We start from the raw sequence: 17,795 nt of genomic DNA, 5'->3' as shown, positions 1-17,795 counted from the left end.
CGAGAGGGTGGCTCCATGGTGAAGCACAGGTCATTTTGGTGGTGACAAGTCAGCAACAGCCCTGGCATCCCTCCCTCCATGTCAGCTTCTCCCTAGGTCTCCCCATTCTTCCATAGGCTCAATAGCGCCCCCATCCCAAGAAATCAGAACTGACTCCTTTCTTTCCTCATATCCTACATTCAACCCATCCCAGTCCAGTTGCCCCTACCTGGCTACCCAAGGCATCCGCTTCACCCTCTCCACTGCTAACCCCCTGGTTTGAGCCACCAACAATGAGAAGGAGTAGGGAGGAGAGGGCACAGCCATCAGAGTGAGTGGATGCCCCTCTAAAGAACTGATGTCATCTCCATGGCTTCAACCATAACAGGGAGAGGGAGCGGGAACCAGACAAGACTAGAAGGGGAGAAAGGCTGTCTATAAATTGCTTTACAAAAAACATGGGGCTGGCATTGCAGGTTAAGCTGCCACCTGCAGCACTGGCATCCCATGTGGGTGCCCCTGCAAGTCCTGGCTGCTCCACTTTTGACCCAGTTCCCTGCTAATGTGCCTGGGAAAGCAGTGGAGACCCAGCAGAAGCTCCTGGCTCCTGGCTGTGGCTTGGTTCAGCTCCAGCTGTTGCAGCCATATGGGGAGTGAACCAGCAGATGGAAAACCTCTCTCTCTGTCTCTCTCCCTTTCCCTCCAATGTTGCCTTTCAAATACACTTTAAAAAACAAAAACAAACAAGAAAAAAAAAATACCAAAAAATCCATATGGACAATGATCCAGAGAGGAAAAACTGAAGTTCTCAAGGAAATACTGCTAAGTAAAGAATTAAGCAAATCAGCCCATTTTGAAAGCTGATGGGTTAAGGGGATGCTTGTGACCCAGAGGCCACGCCTGTGAGTTAAACGCTGACTGCTGAGAGCAGTGAGCAGGTGACAGTTCTGCCAAATGCTGTCCTTCCTTGCTGTCTCCCTGGCCAACAGGACATCTCAAGGTGACAGTATTGCTAAGCACCCGACAATTAAAGGGAGTCACTACCATGGATGTTGTGCTACTAAAAACAAAAACAAAAAAAACCCTTAGAAATAAATTTTCATGGTACATTTAGCAGTGAAGATTTTATTTGGAATAGGGCCCCAACTGAGCTGGAGAGCAAAGTGTCTTTCTGCTCAGTATCCATGGCCTGGCCAAGGGCTTCCGACAAGGAAAGCTCCCAGTGCTCCTTCATTGTAGAAGCCGGATGCTTTAGGGCACAATCTGCAAAACACACTGTTGAGCCGCGAGGACAAAAGGTGACGGACGAGGAACATGTAGAAATGAAAGAGCAGGACTGTGCTGTGGGTGGCTTTGGATCAACCGCCTGGGATAGCAGGGCCTCGCTCCTGTCCCTCCCAGGTTGTGTCGTATTTTGAGTTAGGGAGGAACTGCTCAAGAAAGTCTGGCCATTGCTCCTCTCTCCCCTGCTAGTGAGACATCCTTCAGAGCATTGCTAAGTGAGTCCTGTGGCCCTGGAGGGAGATACACCGGAGCAGGCTGCCTTTTGGGGCTGCTCAGCTGGGAAGCAAATGGCACAGGATGGGCCCTGGGCTTACGACCCTTGCTCTGCTCTGTAAGTGAACCTGCTTCATAGAACTCACTGCTCGTGAGTGTGTTCTGTCTCCGTAGACTTGGGCACTGGTCACTGCAGCCCAGGATGCGGTGGGCACAAGTGTGTGGCTTCCTGTTGCTGGTGGCTGGATCAGGATGATGCTCTTTGGTGTCCTTTACAAAGTGGCGGCCTCCCCAGGGATGGGTTATCAGTGGGCCATTCAGAAACACAAGTCTGGGAGGACAGAACGAAGGACTGGGATGTCCAAGGCTGAGTAATGTCCAAAGCCAACAGTCCCTGTCCTGCCTTCTAGAAAAGTCACCTGATCACTCACCGAAGTCTGCTGGGCTGAACTTCACCCTGCTGTGGACCAGCCCCACTCCTGGAAGCTCATGAGAACCTGTGTTTGGCACCAACCCACTCCTGTTGGGTAGCTTGGCAGAATTCACTCTTAAGGCTAAAGGTATCACTTAGATATCAACAGTTAGGGGTTGGCTCAAATGACAGTGGTTATGTGGGAGGGCAGGAGGTAATAGTTCAGAACCCCCCCCCCCAAAGTCAAAAGAGCAAGATCCATAGTCATTAGACCTAAGAAGTCTGGACATTATTGATCAATCATTTATGAATCTGTTCAGCCTGGGCCATCCAAATAGCAGAGTAAAATCTACCAGTTGTTTCTGATGTACCACACAGGTCCCTTCTTTGTCATCTTATCACTGGATACCAGAGTGACAATGGTTGGAGTCCTCAAGCTGGATGACAATCAGTCCACTGTCACAGGTTGGGTTGGGGCTGTGATGTGGCATAGCAGGTAAACCTCGTATCAGAATGCTGGTTCAAATCTTGGCTGCTCCACTTCTAATCTAGCTCCCTGCTAATGTACCTGGAAAGGTAGCAGAAGATGGTCCAAGTATTTGGACCCTTGCCACCCACGTGTGAGACCTGGCTGGAGTTCCTAGCTCCTTGCTGTGGTCTGGCCCAGGCCTGACCATAACAGCCATTTGGGGAGCAATGGGTGGGAGATCTCCTTTGCTCTCTCTTTCAAATAAATACAATGAATCTCAAAAAATTAAAAGAAAAAAAGAAAAGAAAAGAAAAGAAAAGAAAAGAAAAGAAAGGAAGGAAGGAAGGAAGGAAGGAAGGAAGGAAGGAAGGAAGGAAGAAAAAGAAAAGAAGGAAAGAAAAGAACTTGCACTACTTTGGGCTTGTTTCAGCCAATTATTTCTCTTTTGAGGGATGTTGCTCTTGTAATTTTATAAAGCCACCTTGAAAGATGTCCTGAACTCAGCAAGTCACAAAGGGAAGGGAAGGGAGGGGAGGATGGAGGGAAGAAGAGGGAGGAAGGAAGAGAATACAGAAGGAAAGACTGAATTGTTAAGGAAGGAAGACGAGACCGAACTTGTTCAGAGACCGAAACCTGCAGCCAGCCACGTGTGCAGCCCTGGATCGACGGTGCAGCAGGCACGCTGGGTATTATCATGTCTCCTGCCCTGTTGTGCGACACTGGGGCAATCACAGTTCAGAGGCTCCTGGGCCAGTTGGTGGCATTAGAGGGAGACTGACTGTGGGACACAGGCAAATGGTCTTCCTGGTGCTGCTACTCCTGCCAGCCTCCAGCCTCCAGGTTGGCAGAGCCCCTCTGGAACAAGCCTTGTGGCACTCCCTCCTGCTCAAGCCTGACCCCTTCATGGATGTGGGAGCACTAACTATTTTTGTTATTTTATTTGGAAGGCAGAAGAGGGAGGAAGAGAGAGAGCCAGAGAGCGAGCAAGCGAGAGAGATCTCCTATCTTCTAGTTCAGCCTGAAGCCTGAAACTCAATCAGTGCCTCCCACATAGGTGGCAAGGACTCAAGTACTTGAGCCACCCCTTGCCGCCTTCCAGGGTGCACCTTGGCAGGAAGCTGGACTGGACAGTGGAGCCAGCACTCCAACCCAGGTACCCATTAGGGGATGTGAGCATCCCAAGTGCATCTCATCCGCAGAGCCAAATGCCCACGCCTAAGGACCAACTCGCTAGAAACTTTCCTAAAACTACGACATCAGCGTTTCCTTTCATTCCCCGAGCCGTTCAATGCCTACGTAACAAACTTCCTATTTTAAATCCTCTCTGCTGAAATCAGATGTTTTTCTGATGAGTCCCCTCCTTGTATTTTCTTTGAATAGCATTTTAAGTTATAAATCATAATTTTATTTTACTTACGGGGTACACACAGATTTTTAGATATGGCCACCCTATAGAATGATTAGATTAGGTTGATTTGCCATATCCGTTGCCTCACTGCCATCAATTTTGTAGGTAAGACATTGGAAATTTTCGCTGTGATTGATTACAGTCACATTGCCATGGAATAAATCTCACGAGTTACTCATTCTATCTAAATTAACCTTTGTAGCCTTTGATCAACATCTCTTCGTTTCCTTCCTCTTCTACACCCCGGCCTCTGGTAAAATTCAACTATTTTAGATTTTATGAATGAGGAGATCATTAGTATTTTTTCTTTCTGGGCCTGCCCTATCTCACAAAGCATAAGGTCCTCCAGGTTCATCCTTGTTGCTGCAAATGATAGGATATCCTTCTTTATTTTTTCAAGCTAAACAGGATTGCATTATGTATATATACACGTTTTCCTTATCCATTCATCCATTAGACACTTAGGTTGAGTCCATAATTTTGGCTATAATTTTGGCTATTGTGAATGACACTGCAATGAACGTGGGAAGGTAGCTATCCCCTTGCTATACTGATTTCAGTTTCTTTAGGTATATACTCATTAATGGAACTACAGGATTGGATCATATGGTAGCTCCATTTTTAGTTTTTCTGTAAAACATGTTTATTTCTGCATAAAGTCATATTCTTAAAACATTTGTTTAAAAATTTACTAGGGAGGGGCCAGCGCTGTGGCACAGCGATTAACACCCTGGCCTGAAGTGCTGGCATCTCATATGGGGGCCGGTTCTAGTCCCAGCTGCTCCTCTTCTGATCCAGCTCTCTGCTATGGCCTGGGATAGCAGAAGATGGCCCAAGGACCATGCACCTGTGCAAGAGACCGGAAGAAGCTCCTGGCTCCTGGCGTCATTGCGGCCAATTGGGGAGTGAACCATTGGATGGAAGACCTCTCTCTCTCTCTGCCTCTGCTCTCTCTGTGTAACTCTGACTTTCGAATAATAAATAAATCTTCTAAAAAATTCATTAGGGAGACACAGAGGGTCCCCATCTATTGGCCTACTCCTCAAATGTCCCCAGGACCGGGCCAAGCCTGGGGAATCAGGCAGCACTTGAGCCATCACCTGCTGAATCCCAGGATCTGCATTGGCAGGAAGCTGGAATCAAGAGCCGAAGCCAAGAACTGAACCCAAGAGCTCTAAAATGGAATGTGAGAATCCCAACGGGCATCTCGACAGGACAAGGTCAGCCCCTATCTTTAGCTTTTAGAGGAACCTTTGTAAAATACTAATTTACATCCTCACCAACATGGACAAGAGTAGATTAAACCTATACTGACAATGCTTGTGGAGGATCTCATCATTCCTCCAATCCCCTTTCACAGCACAACTTGCAGAAGTCCCAGGAACCGAGAAATTCTGCAGCCTCGCCCTACGACTTCTGCTGTTTTAAGTGAAATATTAATTTTTTGATTAAGAGAATCCCATATCCTGAAACAGCCGTGACACTGTGAAAATGACTATAGGCCCCACCGATCTGTAGTTACGACTTAGCATCACAAGCTTAGGTTCTGAATATTTTCATTGGTTGGCCATCTTAAAAAAGGGGGGAACTCAAGTACACTTTTAGTATGCAAACAGGTAGAGAGATGTGGATATATTGCTTCATAGTGGTGAATGCCTAGCGTGAGGGGAAAAAGGAAAAGAGAATTAACTTTGAGGGGTTTCCATCCAATTTACCAGGAGGGAAAAGCTGACAACTGGGACAACGAGGACGCCGCAGCTGGGCGACTCACCATGATCCTGTCGCTGTCTATGATGGTGTTCAGCCTGTGCGCGATGGTCAGCACAGTGCACTGCTCAAACTTCTCCCGGATTTTTTTTTGTATTAATTCATCAGTTCTGCAATCCGAGAAGTGACATTCAGCTCAGTGAGGACGAAAGAAGTAGACTCAAGAGAGAATAATTAATACTTAAAAAAAAAAATCAATACTTTGACATAATTTTGTTCTTTAAAAAACCAAGTATCAACAGTCTACTTAAAGATTTACTGTTTTTCTCTCTCTCTCTCACACACACACACACACATATACACACATGAAGACGAATTCTCATTGCTTTTCATACAATGGAAAATACTTTCACTTCCAAATTGCTTTAAATTATCAGGTGTTGAATTTAAGAATCCAGTTTTCCTAAGATACCTAATGGAATCAGTAACATAATAAACCATGTCTTGGTCTCTTCCTGTTTTCCAGAATTAATGTCCTTAAGATATATATTTGGGGCAAGGGAGCACTTAGAAATATCTCTCCATCACTTGAAGTGTCCTGTGCACCCCATGTAATATTCAGATCCAATACTCTATGAACTTGAGCACTGTACCTTGGATCCACATTTGCTGTTGCTTCATCAATAATCAATATTCTATTTTTCTTGAGAATTGCCCTGGCAAGACACACCAATTGTCTCTGCCCAACACTAAAATTGGATCCTGACTCTGCTAATTCAGTATCCATTTTGCCAGGAAGATCTTCGATGGCTTCTTTGAGCTGTACCTGTAGAGTAGAAAGAAGAATAACATTTTACTCCACAAGGTACTACTGAAGACAACCAGCCTATTAGATGTTAGAAATGTGGAGTGCTGTAGGAGGGGACTTCAAAAAGTTTGCGGAATTCAATGGGGAGTTTGTTTTGGTGCAAAAATGTATTTAAAATTTACTCTCACATTATTTGAAAGGCAGAGAGAAAATCAATCTTCCATTTTCTGTTTATTGTCCAATTGCCTGCAACAGCCAGGGCTGGGCCAGCCCGAAGCCAGGAGGCCCAAACTCAATCTGAGTCTCCCACATTGGGTGGCAGGGACACAAGTACTTGAGCCATCATCTGCTGCCTCCCAGGTCTCACATGAGCAGGAAGCTGACCTGGAAGTAGAGTAGCTGGGACTCCAAACAGGCATTCCAACATGGGATGTGAGTTTACCAAGTGGTGAATTATCGCCCACACCAAGCATCCACCCTTGGTGAACACTTTTATTATTTATTTATGAGAGAGAGAGGAAGAGAGAGAGAGAACACACACACTCCCATATACTGGTTCATTTCCCAAAAGCCTGCAATGTCAGGGGCTGGGCTGAGGCCGAGCCTGGGAACAAGGTCTTCTAGGTGACTGGCAGGAATCCAACTAAAGGAGCTCTCACTGCAGTCTCATGTGTTCCACATTAGCACAAAGCTGGAACCAGGAGCCAATGCCTGGGACCGACCCCAGCCACTCCAATATGGGATCTGGGCAAACGTGTGGGCCAACTTATGAGGCTAAACACCTGCCCGGAACACTTTTGAACCTCATGTATATTTTTTTCATAACACACATTTTCCATGCACTTTTTGAAAACCCCTCATATCTCACTTGTAAGATCCACATGACAGTGAAGAGTTAGTTCCGGTTAATATTCATTAGAAAGAGGGAAGAGGCAACAGAAATACACTGCTTGGAGAGTACCCTAATGAGACCCAAGATGCTTGTCTGTTTCCATCCATACGTTGTCTGTTCATGCTGGGTCATGTGTTAAACATGCCACTGTCATTAAGGGATTTCCAGGATCCTAAGTAAAATCCTTATTTTGATAAGACACAGAAAGGTAACAATTGTTCCTTCTTAATTTTTAGTTGGAGAATACCTGTGGAATTGACAGGGGCAAAAAGCAGAATGCTGCTAGCCTGGAGGTGGATTTTAATTTTAAGCAGATGTCAATGAACTTCAAGGTGACAAAAATGTTCCACAACTAGATTGTTGCACAACTCTACACATTTCCCAAAATCGCTGAATCACAATTACATGGGCAGTGAATTCTGGAAGATAAATTACTCCTCAATGAAGGCAGTGAAAAGAAACTATCTCAGTGCCCCTCACCACCTGCACTCCCTTCCTGCCAGGAACATACACTAAGAACCCACCCAGAGGACAAGGAACTCTCTCAAAGAGCAGCTTTGTCCCAATAGAAAAGGTCTCTGCACAAACAGTTAAAAGATCTTTTTGGCTGAGCCAAGGTTCTCAAAGTATATTCTGCCTATGAGTTTGAATGCTAAAAGGGAAAATTAAAAAAGAAGACAGGAAGAAGGTGCTATAATCTTATAGGTATTCAACCACTTGAAAGATTTTAATCAACTGGAAAAGTGGGAAAAATACAAATTCAAACAGTGGGAAGCTGTACCTCCCATGTTAAGAAATCTGGAGCCTGTGGTAGGAATGGTTCTTTCCCAAGCATAAGTCCATGTCCAAGGGCAGTAAGTGTGCTTATTGCTGTCTCGAAACTGCTTTGCAGTGAATGAACTAATGGAAAGTGGACACAACATAACAGCTTCCTGTCCCCCAGACCATGTGGTATTTCTATCAATCTATCTCCATAAGCTAATAGAAATGTGGCCTCCCACTGCACTCATGATGAAAGTCTACCTCCAGGAGCACGTATTTTGAGTTAGGGATGGATGTGGGATAGGTCTTTAGTGTTGGGACACAAGAAAGAAGTGATATATAAAATCTGAAGTGTAAGATGTGGATCCTGGTGGAGTTAAAACCCTGCCCTGCGCCGTGGCTCAATAGGCTAATCCTCCGCCTTGCGGCGCCGGCATCCTGGGTTCTAGTCCCAGTTGGGGCACCAGATTCTGTCCCGGTTGCCCCTCTTCCAGGCCAGCTCTCTGCTATGGCCCAGGAGGGCAGTGGAGGATGGCCCAAGTGCTTGGACCCTGCCCCCATGGGAGATCAGGAGAAGCACCTGGCTCCTGGCTTCGGATCAGCAAGATGCGCTGACCGCAGTGGCCATTGGAGGGTGAACCAACAGTAAAAGGAAGACCTTTCTCTCTGTCTGTCTCTCTCTCTCTCTCTCTCTCACTGTCCACTCTGCCTGTCAAAAAATAAAAAAATAAAAATAAAAATAAATTTTAAAAAAATTATAAAATGGGAGGTGTCAGCTTGGTCAAGGTCCCCTCTATAAAAGGGAAAAGCCTTAGCAAGTATCCCTCTTATGAAACATATTCATAGGCCTACATATACCCCAGGTCACTAAACTGGCCAAAAGTTGACGGTGGCAAAGATTTTATCAGCTTTTCCTCTTGCGGTGATTTTGTTAACACTGGACCATGCAGATGAATCTTTCTTATGTTAGCAGTCACACTTGTCCCTAACTCAGGTGACATCTCCTCACTGATCAGGTCTTAGAGCCTCCTTCAGGTTCTCCATGTCTATCCGGAGAGGCATAAGGGACATGTTTTCTGGAACACCCTGTCTTCTGAGACTCTGTCTTCATTTGCAAGGACGATAGGAATCTATAGGCCCTCTGTAGCTTCATCACACATTCATGTTGTAATTAAGTATTAGAACAGAGAGGACAATATAGGCAATGGAACATGGTGCCATGAGTGACAACTGGGGACATTTGAAAGCATATTAGATAATAGCATTCCATCACTATTATTTTTAATTTCATGTTACATATACTTTTATTTATTTTATTTTAATTTATTTGAGAAGCAGAGTTACAGAGAGGCAGAGAGAGAGAGAGGTCCTCCATCCACTGGTTCACTCCCCAGATGACTGCAACAGCCAGAGCTGCACCAATATGAATCCAGGAGCCAGGAGCTTCTTCCGGGTCTCCCATGGGAGTATAGGGGCCCAAGACTTGGGCCGTCTTCTACTGCTTTCCCAGGCCATAGCAGAGAGCTGGATTGGAAGTGAAGCAGCCAGGACAAGAACCAGCACTCATGTGGGATGCTGGCACTGGTGGCGGTGGCTTTACCCACTATGCCACAGCACAGGGCCCAATTTCATTACTATTAAGTTTGAATTCTGTCCTGTAGGAGACGTTTTTATCCTTAGGAGGCATGTATTTACATACTTAGGTGTGAACTGCACCATAGTACATGTCTGCAGTTTACCTTCAAATGAGTCAGCAAAACAGAACACACAAGAAAGGAAACAAAGATATTAACTGGCAAGATATTAAGAACTGCTGAATCTAGGTGAACAGTGTATGAGTGGTCAGCATACCATTCCTCTGACTTCTCTGTGATTTGAAAATATTTATACAAAATAAAAAATGAGCCTTAACAACAGACAGACCAGGCATGAGTCCTGCTTGGCTCTGCCAATTGGACAAACGCCTAAATTTTCTCTTTTTTAGCTTCCTAACCTATAAATAAGATCATAATGTTCTTATAATAAAAGTGTGTATCTTTGAACATTTTTGGAGTATATAATGAATCAGTATGTGTGGTCCCTAAAACAGTGTTGGATGCAAAGGAAAAGATCAATATATTTGACGATTGATCTGATCCTGTCAGCCAGCGCTCTGTTTTCTGCTTCACGTGTGGTCGCTGCTTTTCTCAGCAGCCCACACTGCAACACACTGAATGCACTGCTTATGTTCTGTTTCCCCACAAGAAGGTAAGCTCCATGCAGATGGGGCTGTTCTCTCTCTTGATGACTGCCCCAGAATCTATCATGCTTCAAAGCTCTCTCTTGTTGAATGCTTGAATAAAGCCACAAGTACAGCTCATTTTGTGCTGCGTCTGTCTCTAAAAAAATTAATAAACCCATATAGATATTCAGGATCTTCAGGATGCACGGACTTCAGAAATTTTATACTAAAATAAACATATTTTGATTTTCCACAACTTTGTGCAGTAACCTAACATAACCAATACAAGGTCACTCTCATTAAATGTCATCATTATAGAAATATATTCTTATAAAAGTTAATTAGCCCCATGTGATCATAATATAATTCTAAAACTCAAAGTATTAAAAAATTAAAATTTCAGGGCTGGTGCCACGGCTCACTAGGCTAATCCTCCGCCTTGCGGCACCAGCACACCAGGTTCTAGTCCCGGTCGGGGCACCGGATTCTGTCCCGGTTGCCCCTCTTCCAGGCCAGCTCTCTGCTATGGCCAGGGAGTGCAGTGGAGGATGGCCCAAGTGCTTGGGCCCTGCACCCCATGGAAGACCAGGAGAAGCACCTGGCTCCTGCCTTTGGATCAGCGCAGTGCACCGGCAGTAGTGTGCCGGCCACAGCAGCCATTGGAGGGTGAACCAACGGCAAAGGAAGACCTTTGTCTCTGTCTCTCTCTCACTGTCCACTCTGCCTGTCAAAAAAATAAAAAAATTTTAAAAAATTAAAAAATTAAAATTTCAAAACAAATAATAATATTTAAAATCCTGTATCTCAGCCGGCGCCGCGGCTCACTAGGCTAATCCTCCGCCTTGCGGCGCCGGCACACCGGGTTCTAGTCCCGGTCGGGGCACCGATCCTGTCCCGGTTGCCCCTCTTCCAGGCCAGCTCTCTGCTGTGGCCAGGGAGTGCAGTGGAGGATGGCCCAAGTGCTTGGGCCCTGCACCCCATGGGAGACCAGGGGAAGCACCTGGCTCCTGCCATCGGAACAGCACGGTGCGCCGGCCGCAGCGCGCTACCACGGCGGCCATTGGAGGGTGAACCAACGGCAAAAGGAAGACCTTTCTTTTATTTATTTATTTATTTATTTATTTATTTATTTATTTTATTTTTGACAGGCAGAATGGACAGTGAGAGAGAGACAGAGAGAAAGGTCTTCCTTTTGCCGTTGGTTCACCCTCCAATGGCCGCCGCGGTAGCGCGCTGCGGCCGGTGCACCGTGCTGATCCAATGACAGGAGCCAGGTGCTTCTCCTGGTCTCCCATGGGGTGCAGGGCCCGAGCACTTGGGCCATCCTCCACTGCACTCCCTAGCCACAGCAGAGAGCTGGCCTGGAAGAGGGGCAACCGGGACAGGATCGGTGCCCCGACCGGGACTAGAACCCGGTGTGCCGGCGCCGCAAGGCGGAGGATTAGCCTAGTGAGCCGCGGCGCCGGCCAGGAAGACCTTTCTCTCTGTCTCTCTCTCTCACTGTCCACTCTGCCTGTCAAAAATTTAAAAAAAATAAAAAATAAAAAAATAAAATAAAATAAAATCCTGTATCTCAGTATAAGGCATTCCAGATTATTTCTAAGCTTGGAAAACAGTAATTATGACAGAACTGCAAATAATGAACTCAACTTATAGAAACCGCATTTCAACCACCATCAGTAAACCAGAATGCTCCCTGTGTCTACCAGGTGCTGGTATCACTCACAGAAGGATAATTTCAATGCCAGATTCTGTTCCCATGTTTTGTGGAACTTTCTAACAAGAAAGTTGGACGAGAAAAAGGCGGGACAGAAATGCGATCAACAGCAAATCGATGGGGATGAACTCTGACTAGAGCAGCGCCAATGGGAAATGAAGGAGGGGCAGCCCATTCACTGACACACGGCCCCGGGGGATGGGAGTACAGTGTGTGGAGGACACAGGACCAGAGAGCCCTATTCCCCTGGGTTCCTCTGATGTTGAGATTTCTGTATCTTGGTTTCCTGTCTAATGAGACGTACTTGTATGCCAATAGAGATACTATCAACGTGGAACGCAAGGGGATGGTTTCCTTGCTGTTCTGACATGACATATCATCTCTTAATCATCTACCCCTTTATTAAAGTTGTTTTTCCAAAGAAGTAACAACAAGCACTGATTTAGGTCAGAATTTTATCTACTGTGATATGCTCTTGATAAACTGTAATCAATCTTTAGTCATTATTTCTGCTTTATCTATAGAGCTGCCATTACTCCTTAGGTGCCCCAGCTGGCACTGGTTCCACTAGACTTTCTTCAGTTTACAGCTGACTGTTTTTGCTGTATTCAAGATGATTTTCAGCCCATTTAAAAATAAAGAACTGGAGCCAGTGCTGTGGCTCACTTGGTTAATCTTACGCCTGTGGCGCCAGCATCCCATATGGGCACCAGGTTCTAGTCCCGGTTGCTCCTCTTCCAGTCCAGCTCTCTGCTGTGGCCCGGGAGGCAGTGGAGGATGGCCCAAGTGCTTGGGCCCTGCACCCGCATAGGAGACCAGGAAGAAGCACCTGGATCCTGGCTTCAGATCGGCGTAGCGCCGGCCATAGCGGCCATTTGGGGAATGAACCAAAGGAAGACCTTTCTGTCTCTCTCTGTCTATAATGCTACCTGTCAAAACAAAACAAAAATAAACAAAACAAAAACGACAACAAAGAACCAAGATGAATTGGGCAACATCCAGAGGATTATCTCCCTTCTGAATGCCAATCCTCTGGCAAACTTTTCTACCTCTGGTCTAAGGGAGAAGGGGGAAGAGAAAATAAGAGAAAGTATTTTCCAAAATCAGCTTTTCTTTTTAGTTCAAGTTGATAAAGAGGTACAAACAGCAGTGCTCGCCTAATGACTCACAATCCAACCCTATGAGCGTGGGCTCCCACGAGTGTGGGCATGATTTAGGAGGGTCAGTGCTTATTTTCAGTCCACTTCACACAGAGCTGCCAAGGACACCAGGTCTCCTGCCGTGCCCTGAAGAGTAGAATGGGTTACTCTGCCCTGGTTTGCATATAATGGAAAGAAGAAAGTCACAAAGATAGAAACTAACAGAGAAATTCATAGAAATTGAATCCTTTGCATGGGATTTCTCCAGGTAACACACACACATAGAGCTCATCACAGTCAATCCCAAGGCCATTAATTTCTTTTAAAGGAATTTTTTGGAGATGCACTTATCTGAAAGGCATAGGAATAGAGAGAGTGAGAGACAGATGGCAGAGAGCTCCTGTCCACTGGTTCAATCCCCGAATAGTGGGGGGTTAGGCCAAATCTGGGAGTTAGGAACCCATTTCCGGTCTCCAACAGCTTAAGACCATCACCTGCTGCTTTCCAGGGTGTGCATTAGCAGCAAACTGGAATTGGGAGCTGAGCCAGGACCCAAACACAAGCACTCCAATACTGGACACAGCTGCGTTAACCACTAAGCAAAATGCCCACCCCGTCAGCTCTAAGTTCACCACAAGTAGCCCCGACAGTCCACAGACTCCTGGGCAGAATCACTGACTTATCAGAAACAGCCCAACTTCTACCAATTTGTAGACATGGAACTCTAATTACTACCATGACAAATCTGCAGGGCTTCATAAAAAAGAGTGTCAAATTGTTAAGTCAATAACAGGAGTCACTGTGCACTTACTCCCCATGTAGGATCTCTGTCCTTAATGTGTTGTCCAATGTGAATTAATGCTATAACTAGTACTCAAACAGTATTTTACATTTTATGTTCTGTGTGGGTGCAAACTGATGAAATCTTTACTTAACATATACTAAATCGATCTACTGTATATAAAGATTAAAAAAAAAAAAGAACCTAAGTCCTTAGACAACATTTGAAAAATTCAGAGAAATGAAAGAAAAAAAAAAAAAAACGCTTCTTGTTTTATTAACTCCAAACAAGTGATGTGAGCGGTTATGACTTTTTTATGTACAGATTTCAGAATATATGTATGGTCAAGAATAGCTGGAATCATATTAAGATAAATACAATGTTGTATTCTAATTTTTAGAAAATTTACCGAATCTTTCATTAAGAAATATGCACCGTCATAATGAAATTATTTAGAGAGAATGAGGGGATATTTTCTTTCTTCCAAGTGGTATCACTAAAGCTCTGAGGTCAATTCTGGAAGCGATACATGGCACTCACTCACTACCTTTTATAGGTAGGCCTGGCAACACACTCGTATTTATTTTCTAGTCACAGAAATCAGCAAAAGCTGGCTTGATGAAAGTAGACCTTAGTAAGAATGGTCATTTCCACTGTGTCATCCTTTAGAGAATTCTGAGAAGCTACTAACTTTTGACTACCACTGATGAATCAAGTTATAGCCAAGTTCTAAGACAGATTTATATAGGATTGGCTCCTAATTAACATTGCTTCACTCTCTACGGAACAATGTGTTTCTAAAGTAAATTTACTATCTGACAGTCTGTGAAGAGAAATCTAAGTTCTGAAGCAAATAGGAAAAATAATTTTCTAGAAGTTCCGGTTGGTTAGGGTGTGTCAGAGTTTCACTATGAAAGTTGTCTTGTGAGTTCAACAGCATTACATAGTCTTTATCTTTCTTTAGAGGCCGCCTTCCCGCCTCTTTTCTCCTATAATTTCCCTGCCGAAAGTCTCACAGCCATAAATGAAATCAAGTCAGTTGCTTTTCAAGTAAGAAAAAGTGAGGTAATCGACTAATTTAGGAAAATCAAGTCTGCAGTTGCTGGAAAGCAGGGTGGATGTATAAAGACTCGGCACCGACCCGCCTTCTCAAACAGGAATTCCTGGCAGGAGCTTGGCTTGCTCGCGCCGAAAACTCGTCTTAAAAGTTAGATTGTAGAACTATCTCTGGGAGGGAGACAAATGTAGCAATTCCAAACAGCAGCAAGAACCGCGTTGGTGAGGAACATGTGTGACTTGTGTTTTGTTTTATTTTATTTATTTATTTATAAGAAAAAAGCTATACTCCTCTGAAATGAAGAAATCAACCATTCAACACATATTTACTTAATACTTACTTTTTAAAAATAAAAGACTGAACCAGGTCCTGTGAGGGATTATCGTTTCCACTGTTAAGTAGCTTAGAATTAATTTGCAGAAATGCGGTGAGTATGCAAAATGATTAGCATTAACAGACACAAACCAATAGCACCTTAACAATCAGAATCCTTTTCATGCAACAGAGCGGAAGTTGAAACATGTGATCCAAAGGGAGTCACTACACAATACAGAATCTTCTAGAAATGGACATTATCAGTACAGAACCTCAGTCAAGGCTTTGGCTTCTGCTACTTGCATTCAATCGGCATCATTGAAATGACATATATCCAATTTTTTTTTTTTTTTCTTTTTTGACAGGCAGAGTGGATAGTGAGAGAGAGAGAGACAGAAAGGTCTTCCTTTGCTGTTGGTTCACCCTCCAATGGCCGCTGCGGCCGGAGCATTGCGCTGATCCAAAGCCAGGAGCCAGGTGCTTCTCCTGGTCTCCAATGCGGGTGCAGGGCCCAAGGACTTGGGACATTCTCCACTGCCTTCCCGGGCCATAGCAGAGAGCTGGCCTGGAAGAGGGGCAACCCGGATAGAATCCGGTGCTCCAACCGGGACTAGAACCCGGTGTGCCGGTGCCGCAAGGCGGAGGATTAGCCTGTTGAGCCACGGTGCCGGCCTTAATATCATACTATATCATTTACCTTCACAAACACTTTCTTACGAAATTTCAAGGCATTTCACAAGTATAATCAAGTCTTAATATGATTCCAGCTTAATATGACTCCAATATCTTAACATGATTCTAGCCATTCTGGATCACATCTTGTTCAGTTATAACGGAAATCTGTCCTTGCTGCCATTCTTAGATGTTCCCTGAGGACAGAGTGGTAACAAACACTGCAGGGACACTTGGTCACTGGTAGTATGATCCCAGAAATACAAGTTCGAGTATAGTGTTCTGCCCAGGAGAGATAAGATAGTGTGTCTGGTTGCCTTGAAATATAGTTTGAAAGTTAAAAATGAGAACATGAGATATTTTATTTTCGGTTTCCATCATCATCAATACAAACACGTTACGTGTATCCAGGCCATCACTGTTCTCCTGGGTGGTGAACAAAGTTAAATCAATAAGCTCCCCTTAATTACCAGCAATGCTGTTAACACACACACACACATATATACACGGATGCTAACAAATTAAGGATAATTACGTTTCATAAATTACCTCTTTTAAGGCATTCCACAGCTCTTCATCTGTGTGCTCATTAAAGGGATCCAGGTTTTTCCTCATTGTTCCAGTGAATAAAACAGGTTCCTAAGCACCAAAAGAATGAATATCATTACTGTAGCCTCTTTTCTTTTACCCCCAATGCTAACTTTCAGAATAAAATTGAAATCCAAAAAGCCCCAACAAAAACCCAAATTGACTATAATCGCTAATTATAGAGTTTCAAATGCCTGTTTACAAAACAACATCTCTGTTAATTTTCCATCACATAAAGCATGCTCCAAAATATCTTCCAGATCACTGACCACCAACTAACAAAAGAAACTGCAGTGATGGGTCATCTTAAAAAGAAAATGAAGGCACTTTCCTGGTGATATCGGCTTAACCAGGAAATACAGGGTGCAATTATTGAGGACCATTACCTCCAAAGAACCCTAAAAATGAGCTGTCAATGCTAGTGACACTGGAAAACACCAGCAGCATGATGAAAAGTTTGTGCCTCCAAGCAAAATTATTAAATAGCTTCACATTTGCACGGAAGCATAAAATCTCCATTGGTAAAAGTCTTCCAGGTTTGGGAATCTTTCCACGCATCCAAATGGGACATTCTGCTCTTTGCCCAAAAGGATATGAACTAATGGGCCCAGGGGAACCTCTATTCACGAAGAGACGCCCAGATTTTCCATCAGGAAGTCCTCACATTATCTGCCTGCGCATCAGGGTTACAGGCCTCAGACGCTCCTTAGTAACTAGAAGGGCAGGGTAACCCGAAACCCATTGTGAAGCAAGGCATAGAATCAAATTATTTTAAGTTAAATAGTTCTTCTAATGAATGTACTTAAGGAGGAGCCCACAGTTAAATTGCTCTTGAAATACATGCCGCCTTCTGGATTTCAAAACAAAATCTTGTATAGAAGTTTATATAAGCTGTGTTCAAAGAGTTTTCTCCTAAAGGCTCCACTACCCCAGGCCACGAGAACACGAGCAACAGAAAACAGCCCAACTGGCCCCTTTCAATGAAGCGGCAGAACCATGGGATGCACCGACTTGGAACAAGAAAACACCTCTGTGACTGTTCGTTCCTTGGGTACCGGAAAACAGCTCATGGGAGTCGTCAGCCTCAAATCTCATCATCTGCAGGGGGTGGACCCTTCCTCCTGACTTCTCAAAAAGACTAGGAGAAGGTAAGGAGGTAGACATCTCATCCTCTCTAGCCAGGAAGAAGAGTGACACTCAGATTCCTATTCTCTCCCCTATTGTCTCAGTGTTAAGATGGATGAGGGAGAAATGTATGGAGAAGGCAAAGGATGTGCCATCAAAAATTACATATCGTGCAGCAAAATCTCCCAATTCAAGAGATTTTAAAATGGACCCTTTATTTGTACAAAATCAATGAAATGACTGATA

General features: G+C 44.4%; 1 protein-coding gene across 2 annotated transcripts in view; it reads right to left on the bottom strand.

Moving 5' to 3' along the window:
• Positions 1-17,795, bottom strand: part of ABCC4 (ATP binding cassette subfamily C member 4 (PEL blood group)) — a 287,341-nt gene that overhangs the window by 18,440 nt on the left and 251,106 nt on the right. For both annotated transcript variants that reach the window (XM_062194025.1, XM_062194026.1), the window contains 3 exons: positions 16,386-16,475; positions 6,126-6,298; positions 5,537-5,642 (listed from right to left, as the gene is read on the bottom strand). In XM_062194025.1, coding sequence (XP_062050009.1) covers positions 5,537-5,642; positions 6,126-6,298; positions 16,386-16,475 — 369 coding nt within the window. The remainder of the gene's footprint in view (positions 1-5,536; positions 5,643-6,125; positions 6,299-16,385; positions 16,476-17,795) is intronic.

The sequence above is a fragment of the Lepus europaeus genome, chromosome 6 (assembly GCF_033115175.1).
Source record: "Lepus europaeus isolate LE1 chromosome 6, mLepTim1.pri, whole genome shotgun sequence".
Taxonomy (NCBI): domain Eukaryota; kingdom Metazoa; phylum Chordata; class Mammalia; order Lagomorpha; family Leporidae; genus Lepus; species Lepus europaeus.
This window is presented reverse-complemented; position numbering and strand designations above follow the sequence as displayed.